A 14,768-nucleotide genomic window follows, 5' to 3' on the forward strand; every position below is an offset into this window, starting at 1 on the left:
TTTTAATCAAGTCCTTTTCTACATGGTAATACCCAAGTTAAAGAGCAAATGAAAACTGGCCAAAGAGCTCAAGCTGTAACACTCAATCAGCCCCCCATCCCACCTCTGTACCTGCCTAATGTGACCTCTTCTAAGCAAAGGAATGTGATATCAAAGACCTCACTTCTTGTTTTAAAGCCTGCTGACCAGGGCAAAAAGATCCCAAGGCCAACTCTGCGCAAGAGAAATTCACGTTAAGGCAAATTAAACAGAAACACTGAGATAAAAACTCTGCTTGGGCAAAGTCTTCAAGTATTGAATGAGTTAAAGAAAAAATGGCCAGAACAGAGCAATTAAGAGTCTGGGTTTAATCAGTTTCAGTGGTTAACATGCATGTTTGCACAAACATATACTGAGCTACTAATGGTGAAGAGCACAACTATGTAATTAAGTGCAACTCTGCAGTTCAAATGCTATTTAGGCAATGGGCCTCACGTGTCAAAGGTGCTCGTGCAGCACACTGCAAGTTTAGGGTCCAAAGTAAACTGAGCTTTCATCTTCAAGGTTTCAACTGTAAACTCTCATCTGGTTTGTAACTGCTCAGTACTGATTTGAAACATTAAAAACACTTACCACCAGCCCTGCAGAGCCAACGTTTCCTTCCTTTGTTCATAATATGCCTACTGCTATTCCCCCTGCAACACTTTCCCTGGAAAGATGCCACTTTCAATGCTAATTCAAGGAAAAACTTAAACAGCCAATTCTCTTCTGCTTTTTTTCATTGGATTTGTAGTATTTTTCTCAGAGTGCAGTAATGGTGCCAAAACCCCAATAAAAACATTGTAGAAGCCTTTTACTTTAACAGTAGTTATGATGTTGAATTGCCTTGTCTTTAAAGAGAAGCCAGGAAGGCAACTCTGAAGCCTTACTCAAATCCGAATCATATGCAGACCAGCACTGCTGACTGATCACTGGTTAGGGCTAGAGGAAACACTGCTACAACCTTATTCTGCCGAACACAGGAGAAACAGAACCTCCTATTTCAATCACCCAGCCCAAGTAATCTACAACAACAGATGCAGGCACTTCACCTTGGCTTCAGAAGGTGAAGCAGGAAGATGCTACGTGCCAATGTACAGCTTCCACATCAGAGAGGGTTTTTAGCAGCCAATTTCCACTGCCACATGCAGAAGACAGAGCCTGTCCCTATTTAAATGCAGACAGAGTAGTCTGAAAGGGGGGAAGAATCTAATACAATTTCACCTGAGTTTCCCAACGCATGTTTCATTCATCAGCTTGCCTGTACTGCAGAAAGGCCTAATTCCACAGCGAGAGACCCTCAGGTGGCTCATTTCCATTCATTCCAAAGCCTAACAGGACTCTGCATGAGCAGGAAGGTCTGTGCAGGCTGGAAGAGTTGCAAATAAGGGCCCAGGAAGTAGAGACAGATTTAAACATAAAACACTCGGAACATCCCTATCTACACAGACCTACTGTTTTTTATCCCAGGCCTTCTAGTTTCTACAATCTGGGCAGGCACCACACTTTCACCACTGCTGTGCCTAAAGGTGCAATGTCATGCTTGGCACAAGCAAATCTAACACTGCTGCTCCCAAACAGGGTGTTTTCACCCACCCCAAGCCTATACTGACGTTACCTCCCCTGCCCTCGCAACACTGGTGTAGCTGCAGGATGAATTATCAGCTCAGCACTCCAAAGCTGCACAAGCATGATAGTAATGAAAGGCCCTTGGTAGACTATTTCAGATGGTTCTTTCAAACACAACTGTGTTTTCTACTCCTCTGAAAGAAGAATCCATCCCTCCCCTTTCTCCCCACTGCCTGCTCTTTCCCAGTTTCTTCTGTCTGCAGTGGTCTCACAAAGGAGTTAACATCTCTGCTATTCAAGTCAGAGGGCAAGTCAGAAGATCAAGACCCAGTCAGGAGCACCATTTGTCCACACTCCTCCAGCTCCACAGAGAAGCAAAAGCCAGAATAAAACTCCACAGAACTCCAGACACTCGTACTGAAGCAAAAAACCAGGATGCACTAGAACTTCCAAACCAGTATCTTATGCAGATAATAAGTTCGCTTCAAGACCTTCTCAAAGGCTGAGTAGCCTCCTAAGAGGTAGAAGAAACTACCTACAAAGACCTCAACAAGCCCTACTCTCTAGGTAAGCCTCTCTTATGGCAACAGAATGCTTGTGAAGTGCCCTTTTGTTTGGCTACATGCTTAAAGAAGCGAGAGCAAGCTGCCTTTCCAACCATCCATGTCCAAATTGTCTATTAACTTGTCTGTGAAAGCCAAGGCCATTGAGGGCTAGGGAATTTGGAAGTATTTGGTCCTGAATAGGTGCAAGACTGTCAAACTCCTCTGGACACCAGACAGTGTCAGGAGCACCACCTCCTCACCTAGGAGTTCAGCCTCAGTTTTTACTGTGAATCACACAGGCTTACCATGAAGATTTGGGTTTGTTTACAAGAACACAAGGCAAACAGTTCTTGCACGCACATTCATGCACTTGCATTCTATTGAATCCTTGCTTATTTAATTTCCCAGGAAGCAGAAAGCCTTTCATTGCTCTAATTTGCAGGTGTGATCAGGGACTGACGTGCGCTTTCAAGTGTCATTTCAAGACAATACACTTTTGAGACAAAATGGAAAGCAGATTCATTTACCCACTACGAGTTATGAGTTTTGCAGCCTTCCAGTTTACCTTGCTCCAAGTCTCTACAGCTTTATTTCAGCTTTCCTCTTCAGCTACTTACTCATGAGATTTAGATTCAAAGCCATTCCACCTAATAAAGGGAACCGAGTGACTGTTCAATCTGAAGCAAACGTTTTCTTCTAGAAAACTTGCATTGAGTAATTATTCCTGGAAGTAGCAGTATATTCTTCATTCCATCTGCTCCAAATCTATAAATATTGGGTAATGGAGAGCCCGGTTTGCATTTACATTAAAGTGATGTTCCTAGCAGACCCGTTATAAAACAGCTCTCGTGTCATTTAAATTCAAAGTCCCATCCAGAACCTGGGACTTATCTGCATTTCAATGCTACATTTGCTCTGACATTATGCATCTTCTTCTGGGAAAAGCAAATTCCTTGAAACAACAAGCCTCTCATTCTTCAGCTTTAAATCAGGCAAAAACACATGCACGTACAAACACAAGGTGAAAAGAGAAAGAGCTCATTAAATGCCCATCAGTCCCTACGCATCTCTACGTCACTGCTACAGGGGAATAAAGCACGTGTGTTACAATGACCACTCAGCTCCCAGGGACAGTTGCTGATCAGCCCAAAAATGCACACACACAGGCAATTTCACCCCATGGCACAGCAAGCTATGCATTTGCTATGTCTTTAGCCCAGCAAATTGGGAATATATGCATAAAACCCCTTGAGATTTGTTGCTCCCCCCTCTCCCAAAATCTGCAAAGGAACTAGGCTTATAAGCTTTTTGGGTTCCTGCAAAGTCATTAGGGTGCTGAGGTCAAGCATTAGAGGATAAGTGTGAAGACTGCCTGTAAAACTGCTTCACTCTGACAGTTTCAAGACACATCTTCAAGATCTCAAGACTGCTTGCCTGCTTCCTCACTGGGCTCTTCTGTAGTTTGTAGAGCTTTACCTACAGATCTGCACGTTGTAAAGCAGGAATTAAAACCACAAAGAGTGGATTTTCTAAGAATATTTAGCTCCATTTGCAGTACTATTTTTAGATTATTCATATGAATGCATGTTTAGAGACAAAAAGTTACTTAACTAAATATAGACTTTATATACATCAAGTCTGAACAGCAGTATTTTTATAAAGAATATGTGTATTCATGGAGTCTCATAGAACATAAAACAGATTAATTTAGAAAGACATTTAGCAAAAAAACCCCAACCTCCCACCAAATCTGTAAAATGTTTTCTAACACCAGTAGGGATTTGCTTTCCAGACACCAAAACCAGCCTCGCAAAATGCCCTCCCAAAGGTTCTGCAACCCACTTGAAATATTCTTACTAAGTTCCAATCCCAGGAGGTGCTGAGCATCCATCAACTTTAATGGGATATTTGCATGCTTCACACTCAGTCTAAATGTGAACTTCAGTTTTTGGATTCTAAAGCATCTACTTTAAGAAATCCTGACTGATCATTTTAAGATACAGACAACTTTAAACCCAAGTATACCTCTTCTTGCATAATTGGTATCCATATCCTTAAAATGCACCATCACAAAATCTGAAGACTTGAACAAGATACTCTCGAGTATGTCTTCACGTTTTGGCCCCAAACTGGACTCTGCTGTTTTCCGATGAGCAGCATCGAGCACTAAATCACACTGTTAGAGACAGAAAAAGAATACCCTAACTTAATGCACAGTAAGCTCCTCTGTAACCTCATGTACTGGCAAAAAACAAACACTTAACAACAGTTTTTCTGTAAACCCAGACATGAATAGGCAAAATAATAATAAATATTAATATTTTAATCAAACATTAGGCTCTTTTAAAATAGGGACGAGTCAAGATGAACTTACCTTAGGACTGTAGGTTTTAAAAACTCCTTCATATATACCACCATTTTTCACCTGTACTTCACATTTGGATCCCTAGAATGCAAGAAAAACGGAAACACAGCTTTCCACCAGCTTGACAAACGGCATTTGAGTGTTCCTCTCGAAGATGTATTTTCTATGTTTAGTACAATGTGTAAAACTACAGCTCAGTTTTTAGTCAAACCATCTATTCAACACTTGCCCATTTCTAAACATGCCACTGTGTTCTGCAGATGCAAACAGCTGGGTGTGCAGCACCATTTGTTCTGACAGGATCTAAAGATACTCACAGAAGCACATTTGGTGCTCATCAGACTCCTGACTAGTTAATGCACACAAACAGGGGGGTCTGTACGAAAGCAAAATCTGTGCCTCTGTGTGCGTACATGCCAGGATGAAAGCCTCTCCTGGGCTCAAGCAGATGCAGGACAGTCTGCCTTAGTTAATTTTGGCATGCTGGGACTTCCCTTCAAATCTGGGGTTTCCATTCCTTGCACAGAGACTCATTTTATTTAGCCATAACCTCTATTAAGGCACAAAACCTCAAAATATGACCAGTGCACCTAAGAAACCTGCTGGAACTCTGCAAATTGTATTTGAACCTTTCCAAGCCACAAATACAGAACGGCTATTACTGTGCTTCTTTAAAGATCAACCTGGCAAAAGATACCCACTGTTAGATTTTAATATTCACTCCATTATATCACAATTAGTGGGCTAGTTAACAATTCTATGTCTCTATGGCAACTGTTTCCCCCCCTTCTAAATAGGAAGACTTACAACAACTGATGTCAGTATGTGAACCATTCTCATGTTTGCATAGATGCCATCAAAAGAAATCTGAAAAACAGAAAAAGATACAGTCATGAATACAGGAGAAACACTTGTAACAACTCAAAAAGCAAAATAAGGCAGGTTTTCATCAGTGTGTGCTAATCCCTAGCAATACTGGTCCCAAATCTTACTCAAGTCAATATACATAGAACTTAGGCCAAAGGAGATTTTGAGATGACTCTTACCCCTTTCTCTGATCAGTTAAAGAGCTAACACTCTTCCAAACAAGATAAACAGCACAGAGTTTCCCTAACGTCACAAAATAAGGGAATTCTCCTGCTGGTTGAGTAGCTCATATGCACAGGCTCCTAAGTGAAAACCCTGCTAACATCCCTCACTGGTTTAAGAGCCATCAATAGGATAAGGTACTTCAACTGCTGCAGAAGTAAAAAGAGGTGCTTTCAGGGCCTGCTGAAGTACATCCTTCCATCTAACTGACCTGGTCACATGCACTAACAGGAGCTGAAGTCATCAAACTGTGCAACACCAAAGAGCTGCAAAACCCATCATGAAATTAGTCACAAGTAATTCACTGCAGAACCAGGATGTGTGGTCCTACACCAGGAGAGCTGACCAACTATCACCCAGGTTGCCAGATGATACACTCACACAGGCATACATGAAGTGGTCAGGATGTCTGCGTTCTGTGGCAACATCTGGTATCTGTCCTTGTCAAATTCCTGCTTGTGAAACAAGAGATGCTGAAACATGCAAGGACTCCACCACGTTTTGAGCTTTTTAACCAGCAACGTATCTTTTAAACTGTCAGCTGCTTAATCCACTTACTCCTCCTGCACCTTCCTGGTCTGAAAAGACATGTTTAAGGACACTCCTATGCTCAGCACTCGGTACGGAGGTGATGATTAGTGTTTGCATATGACTTTTTTCACCACCCTTCCTCAAAGCTTCTTTCTTTTTACTGAGGTGTCGTGATATATCCAATAAACATTTATGTAAGTAAACTCCAGTCCTTTCAAACCTTCCTACTTCTGCCCCATTCCCCGAAATTAGTCATCCTTGAAAACCAGGCCAGTAACATTAGCAAACATTTGATTAGTGCAGTTCAAAGATCCACATCTTCAGCTTCGATAAAACTATGTTCTACAAGTCAAGGCACACCTATACTTCAACAACATACAGCCTTGACAATAACTACAGCTACACATTAGGTTCCTGGTTACCTATTTTATAGTAAAGCTAAACAAAATTGTTATTTTTGACTGAATGTTGTCTTACTGTCACCTATTTAAGGAAAAAGACAATGTTACAATCTTCAGATAGGAACTAATTCAAAAGCAGTGCCTTCAGTTCAATGTTATATTGCAATACATTGCTAATATATTGCTATATATTGCTATAACTGCAAGAAAATGCAGACAATTTATACTGGTGCAATGAAAAGTGGAAGTGAGCCTTCCCCCCTTCACCCTCCCAGGAGTTTTAAAAGAATGCAAGATGCTACATCCTTAGAAAATCATAAAGCAGTCCAAAATATTCGTTATGGTATCCAAAGGAAAAATGGAGAGGATAACCCCATATCTGCTATTCTTACACTGATACTTGGGTTCACTGTACATTAATTGTTTCCTTATGTGTGTCTATATATATATATATTCCTTACGATACCTAGAAGTGGTAGAATGAGGAAAATATATACTTACAGTAGGCTGAGGCGGTCCTTTGCCACTGCTGCGACCTCTGAAATTAAATACATACATGGGATATGGTTAAAAGAACTGCTGAAACCAGTAAATTTCTTAACAATTAAGAATGCAAAACCTCATCTTAATTTAATGGGGAGAAAGGGATCAGAGAAAAACAGAGCTCCCCTCCAGCAGAACCTGACAACTACAGGGCCCGCTGCATCTATCCTCCAAATTACTGACCTACAAGCAAGTAACACTGGTTAGTAGGCAAGAGGGTTACCTACAATGAATTAAAGCACAAATGAAGAAAATACTAACCCTGGGTCATTACAAAAACCTAAAAATATCATACCTTAATCAGAATCATAGAATTATAGAATGGTTTGGGTTGGAAAGGGCCTTAAAGCTCATCCAGTTCCAACCCCCTACCACAGGCAAGGACACCTTCCCCTAGAGCTGGTTGCTCCAAGCCCCATCCAACCTGGCGGGCTGAATCCTATAACTAACTAAAGCCAATTCCAAAACTTACTGGCACCAAGATCCACTTCCAGGCCCAACCCCTACACAGCCCAGGGTCCTCTCTTTGAGACCAGAGGCTCAGTACATTGTCAAGATCCATCTGATTAAGGGCCACCCAAACAACAGAGCCCGGATGCACGCTGCAGAGAAGCCCTGATTGTAAGGCCCTACCTCCAGAGCTCGCTTGCAGCTACTACAGCCCCAGCAAGGGAAGCTAATGGAGTCTATCCATCCCCTCAAAAACACTAACAGCTTTTAATAAAAATCAATGTGCAGCACTTGGGACACTTCAAAAGGCTTTTAAGTTAACCTATTTGCCCTTAATTCCTTGCAAACAGATGCAATTGTCCCCTCCACCTCAGACATCTGAGTCCCAACAGCACCCTTGCAGCCAAGCAAGTCCCCAAGAGCTACAACTCCTCAACCTCATAGTATTTCTCATAGTGATTTAGATTTGTTATTGCAATGACTTCAGAAACGCACACCAGAATGTGAGGCAAAATGAAGTCTTCAACAAAAAACAGACCCATCTTACAGATTAAGAACCATTTAATTAAAGCAAGTCACCAAAGAGTCATGGTCACATTTCATAACACCCAAACAACGCTGAAACCTAAATCCAACTGAATGTCAACTGCATTCAATGACTTTTGTAAACACAATTCAGGAGCTGAATACAACCTTGCTCTCAAAACAACGTGCCCTTCTAAACAGGGCTCAGGGCTCAGTCAAAAAATCAAATGAACTTCTCCCATTGAAACAGACATCCCACTAAATTGTGCACAAATAAGTCCATCGGAGAACCATGAAAGGCTGTAAGGAGGTAAAAATGAAACCCCACTAAACCTTCACCTGACTTGCTTAAGAAAAGGAGCTTCTGAAACAGCACTATAGTCTCACAGAGCACCAGGCACCGTGACATTTGCTGATTGGCACTAACTGCAGATTTCGGGTGCCTAGCTGACATTTCAGGATACTTGCAGAGCACTCATCTCACAAAAGGGAAAAAACCCTAAAGCAAATAGCCTTTATTTAACTATCTATCAGCCTTAACTTCCCAACTTCAGGCTTGCTCTGGAGACAGGCAAGCCCCACCATTTATTACAGCTGCCATATCTCAAATGGCTGCCTATGGCACAGTGCTGCAGTGAGCCCTGCACCAGCCTGGAACATCATTTTCAGACAAATGATCTTCTTTCTGAGAGTCATTTCACCAGATGTGATGCCCAAATAAGAGAGAGCGGCAGCCCAGGTCTGATTTCTCCTTTTCTTACAAGCAGAAGTGCCAACAACACGGTCTTTGAAAGAACGGGGTTTAAGTCAAGCCATTTCACCAGTTCCCTCTGTTGCTCTCACAGATTTTGGAAGATGCTCCTACATCAGCTATAGAAATGGCCAAAAGTGAAAGAGTTCGGTGTCTTTGACATAAAAAGCCCTCCCATTTTTAGTGACCGGTATTCTTAGAACTTAAATAACTGGGTTGCTAGACTGGTCAGAAGGTTTGGAGTATTCCCTTTAAGCATCAACGTAAGTGTTCCAGATTTTCCATCTCCTACCCCATCTCCAAAATCACCGTTCCTACCCACATTTCTTTAAGAAACAATCAGATTGTGCTCATCCACGTTGGCAAAAGGTCTTAACCTCTACACCAGACCAAGAGTTAAGCCACTTGAAGAAATACTACACGCTGTTCTGGTCTCTTTACAGACTTGACCTCTTGTTTTCCAGCTACAAGTGTTAAGAACAAACCATTAAGAACAAAAGGAAAGGCATTCACTAAGATGAAAAGGAAAAGACATTCACCAATCCTGCCAGTGCTATGTTCAATCAAAACCATGTTTCTTCTGTTAAAATCAGGACCATCAACTTGAGGCTTGTATTCCTACAGGTGAAGACTCAAGTTCGAAGCACCCCTCGACACACCTCTGATGTATCATATGGGGAAAAAGTGGGACCTTTACAAGGTGGGAAGGAGATGGTCTTTGCCAGAAGTTGACCACCATTTAAAACAGAGGTAACACTAAGAAACGGTGGGAGAAACCGGAAGGGTCAGCGGCAATTTGGTGCTGCCACCTAAAACCACATCTTGGAATACACCAAGTATGGTAAATAAAAACAAAACCCCAATGTTTTGTATTGCAGAAATGTGGTTAAAGGAGGTGGGAGGAGGCAGAGCAGCCTGGCAAATTCAACGTGTTAATCCTCTGCTTTGGGGCAGCAAAGCCCCAAGTAAGGAAGATGCTGCACCAAACAAAGCAACAACCAAGCAAGTAAACTTAGCAGCCAACTCAGTGCAGGCCAGCAGCTACACCTTTACAGTGAAAGTCTCTGTCAGGACTTAATCCCAAATCCTGCACCATCAACATTCTTCCCCAGGAGCAACTTGCAATCCTTTTTCTATTTTTATGAGCATTTACTATCCTGCTCCTCAGCATCCCTCATGTTTACATGCCAAGCGGAGCATTTGTATAAGCAAAACAAGGTCACACATCTCTATTTTCCCAGTTAAGTGAAAACTAATGCAAGGTTCACAAATCTTCCCAGGATGGGAAAGGAAGTCTCGGGATTTCTCTCCAGCAGCAGCTTCACTTTGAGACTACGAAACAAGCGCAACCACACTGCGATGTCTTGAGCAGAGGTGCAGCTACAAAGGCTTGAATTTAACAGCAGTGAAGAGATGTTTCTGGAGCACTGGTGGACATTACTATGGCTTTGGAAACAAACGTACAGGACACTTGAAAGGACTTTACAAATACAGAGAGCTGGCAAAGCTTTCTTCTAAGGGAGAAGGCAGAAATACAAGGGTTTAAGTGCAGCACTTGTCTGTACAAGTCAAACGAATCGAAGCAGCCAAATGAAGAAGTCCTCCAGCGTTGTTTTCTGTAGTTTCTCCCCAATACTGACATTAAGAATGTCAACTCCTGTCTTCTTACAAGATGACAACTTCTGTAGCGTCTGAATATGTAAGTAACCTGACTCAGGTCTGACCCAGTGCACATCTGTAGCCTGCTGGTGGACTTAGTCATTGAAGAACCTTCTCCATATACATTGCCATGAACCGGTTGTTAAATTAAAACCTACTCCAAAGCACATCTATAATATCAGACTAAAGTGCATTAACGACAATAAAGAAAGAGACCTGCAGGTTACCCATTCATTTTGCTCAGCAGTTTAGCACTGCTACATCAAAACCAACACACACACAGAGAGATGTCAGAAAAAACTAGAAACCCTGAATGAACCGTGTTGATCAAACCTCCAGAACAGTCCCTTCCATGAGAGCAGAGTGCCTCGGCATGCCATATTCCCAATTACTTCTATCTGAGCAGAATGGACACTTCTTTTCTGCCCTTTCCTTAAGCCTTCGGTTAGGCTAGTGAAAAAGGATGTCAAGGGAAAAGGAACCTAAGAGTAGGCAAGAAGTGTTGAGGCTCAAAAGCAGCTACACAACATGGGATCATTTCAGTTTTAACTTTCTAATGGCCAGAGCCATTTCTAAAAGGACAGTAACTGAGACTACCCTTTAACAGACTTCCAAGTCCAGTTAGGCAAGAGAATTACCCAATAAAAAAGGAAAAAGACCTTCTGCCACAACGTGAACTACACACGTAACCATCCAAACCTGGCCTCTGAGGCGCTTTGCCTTCAAGACAAGGTAACAATGGGGAAAAACTGAGAACAAAAATGGATGCAGTGCTTGGAAGGATGCTGGGGCAGATGCACTTCCACCTCCTGTGCTTCTGGAAGGGCAAAATGGAACTAAACCCCAAAACGTAGGTACTAGATAACGTTCTGAGCAGCACAGCAGAGCAGGTCTGTGTATGAGGTCTACTTCTCCAATTGCAGCTCTATGTGCCATTGGCATCTCCCAACAGCCTCATTTCCCATCTGCCATATTGCACAGGCACTTGCATACAGTATTTCACTTAGGGCTTCTTTATAAAATGAGGTATTAATCCTTCTTGTTTTTCTTGAACACCTTTAAAGAGACCTTCATTGGTCATTTTACCCCTTCTGTAAAAGAAATTGGTATCATGAAAACAAATACTGCAGTATCTTAGTTGTTGACACAAGATTTCATCTTTTCTAATAGGAAGTATGTGTATCCATCATTACAAAACCATGGAAGCAGATGCAGTGAGCAAAGCTGACCCTGCTCTCACTATCAGCCCTACAAGGCCCAGGTGCTTCACCCACCTCAGTCTTACAGTGCCAAACACATAGCAGAACATCAGGTCCAGGACAGTTCACTATCACTGTGTTTTCTACCCAAACCTGAGCCTTTAAAAGCAAATTAGCCACGAAACGTAACATTTTTTGCATCTCAAGAATAGAATGTTGGTGCTGCAGGGAAATTAACTGCTACAAAGCAGGCATGAAATTGAGATGCTCAAGTTTATATTCAATAATACAATGCTTCAATTTGAAACCAAAAGGCAGGCCAGCTGAAAACCAACTGGATGTTTCAAGCAGAAAAACCACTTGGCTTTTCATTTCCATGGACACGTTTGCAGCATGAACCACCTTGGGATCTGCACTCCCCAACAGACCAGACTTTCCTTTAGGACAGCAACAGGAGCAGATCTCTGAAGGGGCTCCATGGGGCTCCAGCAGCCCAGGGCGCTGGGATTTTATAGACCCTTCATTCAGAAGTAAGTGGGAAAATTGATTAACAGAGGGGAGCATGAACAACTCAGAGGGAACACGTCAGCTGCTGAGCAGCCCCACTGGAACTCCCTAAGGAGCTCTGGAGCGGAATTTATACAACAAAACTAGAAAGGCAACACCGGGAGGAGAAACCCAGTGGCTTTCACCTTAAAAACGTCAAAATTGAAGCCCACATCCTCTCCTGTGCAGGGCCAAGGGCTCACTATTGTACTGTACCTAAAAAGAAAGCTGTAGGTTTTGTTGCCCTTCAGGTTAACCTCTACAGTGCCACTGTGTGTTGGCAGGGATAACTGTTTAACGAAGCACAGTAAAGATCACGTTCAGTGTAAACAGCAATATGTAAAGATTAGTAAATCCCTGCAGTGAGCTGCTGGGGTGTTACTGGTATTATTTAAATGTATTTTGTCCTTTGCAACCCGACCAAAGCTTTCCCGCTCCCAGTTCCACAGACGGGCACCAACGTAAACCCCTACTTCCAATGATGTCCAACAACGGGAGCACCGTAAATTCTGTTTTATTGCCAGGGCACAAAACTGAGCAGAAGGATAAAAAACAAGTTAAAGAGCAGGATGAATAAAACTTGAGATGGAAGTGCTCGGAGTGCCTGTGACCTTCAGAACCGCTACCGTCCCGCTCTGATTGTTTGCCCTGACCCCCGCAGCACGGGGACTATTCAGAACGCTGGGAAGTTTATTCTTTCCCTTCCCTTTTCTCCCTTCAAAGTGTGAATCCGCAGAGCCCGGAGCAGGAGCGGGATCTCCCTTCCCAAGGCGCTCTGAGGCAGCGGGGCCTCCGCAGCCTGTGCGGGCAGGGCGAGAGGCGAAGCGGGAAGGGGGGGGGGGACGACGGGGGACGGGGAGGGACACAGAACCCCCCCTCATAGCCCTCACCCCCCCATATGTGGGGAATAAAGCGAAGCCGTGCTTGGAGCCGCCATCCACCGGCGAGGCCAACGGGCGCTGCCGCGGCCTCCCTTCCCGCGAGAGTTTTATCGCGATTTAAATCAATCACATTTATACATCTATCGGGATCAATAAAAACGCGCCCCAGTGCGGGGATGGGGCTCGGCGCGGCCGGGACTCGCTGCTTCCTCCCCCCCCTCCCCGCACCGATCCGACCTCCTCCCCCCCCCAGCTCCCGGGGCCGGCCCCGCCGCCCCCCGCCCCGCGGCCGCCGCCATCGCGGCCGGCCCCTTCCCGCCGCCGGCCCCCCGCACACGTGCGGCCGCCGGCTCCGGCGCCTCGCCCCGCCGCCCCCCGCTCCATCCACCACCGCCACCACCACCACCCCCCCTCCATCCCTGCCGCCGCCGCCTCCTCCTCCTCAGCAGGCGGGTCACGTTGGCCCGGGGGAAGCGGCGCCCCCCGCCGCAGGCCCCCGCCAGGCCGCGGGGGGCTTCACCCGCTAAGCCCGGCACGGAAAACGGAGGTCCCGCCGTGGCCTCCCAGCCCGTTCCCGGCAGCCTGAAGGGCAACCGGCCGCGGCCTGGCCTCGCGGCCTCGCCCCGGCGGCACTGCGGAACCGGCGGGCCGCTCGGCGGGCCTGCGTGCGCCCCGCCCGCCGCCATGCCGGCTCCCGCCCCGCCGGGCGGAGCCCCCCGCGCCGGGCCGCGGCCCCCGCCGTGCAGCAGGCCCCGCTCCCGCCCCAATCTCCCCCCCCCCCCCCCCCGCCGCCGCCCATGGAGGCCGGTGCGGGAGCGGCGGGGGGGGGGGGGTGAGGGGGGCGGCGGGGGAGGGGGGAGCAGCACCCGCGCCGGGCGCTCCGCAGCGGGGCCAAGGCCAGGGCCGGGGCCGGGGCCGGTCCCGCCGCCGCTGTCGCCGCGCACCCACCTGCCCATGTTCTGCCTCCCGCCGCCCGCGGCTGACGGGAGGCCGGGGCCGCCGCCGCCGCCGCCGGGGGGCTTGCGGTTGTTGCCGGCGGCCTGCGGCGCCGCCGCTTGCTTGAGGGACATGACGAGAGGGACGAGAGCCGGGGTGCGCGCCGGGGCTGGGCGAGGGCCGGTCCGCGGGACCTCGCTGCGCTGGCGGGGCCGGGGCGCCGCTGGCTCGGCCGGTTGCTCCCAAACAGTGCGAGCGGGGCGGAGGGAGCGGAGCGCGGCGCGGAAGGATCCGCGGAAAGAGGGGAAGGGGAGGGGGGGAAGCTGGGGAGGGGAGGCCGGAGCGGGCCGGCGGGTGAGGGTCGCGGCGAGGCCGAGGGTGGCAGCGGTCTCCCCCGCCGCCTCTCGGGTACCTCCGCGGTGCGGGCCGGGGGGGGGCCGAGGCGGCTGCGGCGGAGCGGGCGGCGGCAGCCGCGGACTCTTTACGGGAAGTCGGAGGGCGCCGCGGCGGTGCTGCGGCGGGTGAAGGGGCGGAGGCGGGAGGCGGGGAGGGGAGGGCAGCGGAGCGGAGGGGGACACGTGAGGCGGCGGCGCGGGACGGCGGCAGCTCCCGCTGCAGCCCCGCCGAGGGGCCGGGCCGGGCCGTGAGGCCTCCGGGGAGCCGCCCCCCCCCGGTCCCGCAGCACCGAGCCCGGTGTCGTTCCCCGCCACCCCCCCGGGCTCACACCCCGCAGCGGGGAACGTCCTCTCGCACCCGGCGG

The 14,768-nt window shown here is 47.1% G+C and overlaps 1 protein-coding gene across 10 annotated transcripts in view; it reads right to left on the reverse strand.

The window, feature by feature from the left end:
* ATXN2 (ataxin 2) overlaps positions 1-14,511 on the reverse strand; it is a 51,610-nt gene extending 37,099 nt beyond the window's left edge. For 4 of the 10 annotated variants that reach the window (XM_061466401.1, XM_061466395.1, XM_061466394.1 and 1 more), the window contains exons 1-5: positions 14,021-14,510; positions 7,020-7,056; positions 5,305-5,364; positions 4,507-4,578; positions 4,158-4,308 (exon numbers count right to left, since the gene is read on the reverse strand). In XM_061466401.1, the coding sequence (XP_061322385.1) occupies positions 4,158-4,308; positions 4,507-4,578; positions 5,305-5,364; positions 7,020-7,056; positions 14,021-14,142 (442 nt within the window). In that variant the 5' untranslated portion in view covers positions 14,143-14,510. Of the gene's footprint in view, positions 1-4,157; positions 4,309-4,506; positions 4,579-5,304; positions 5,365-7,019; positions 7,057-14,020 lie in introns of all 10 variants that reach the window. The other 6 variants (XM_061466403.1, XM_061466402.1, XM_061466396.1 and 3 more) reach the window with 4 other exon arrangements.
* Between the last annotated feature and the right edge of the window lie 257 nt (positions 14,512-14,768).

Source organism: Pezoporus flaviventris, unplaced genomic scaffold (assembly GCF_033815535.1).
Source record: "Pezoporus flaviventris isolate CSIRO_AGI_PZ_B2104156 unplaced genomic scaffold, CSIRO_AGI_Pfla_v1 ptg000041l, whole genome shotgun sequence".
NCBI lineage: Eukaryota > Metazoa > Chordata > Aves > Psittaciformes > Psittacidae > Pezoporus > Pezoporus flaviventris.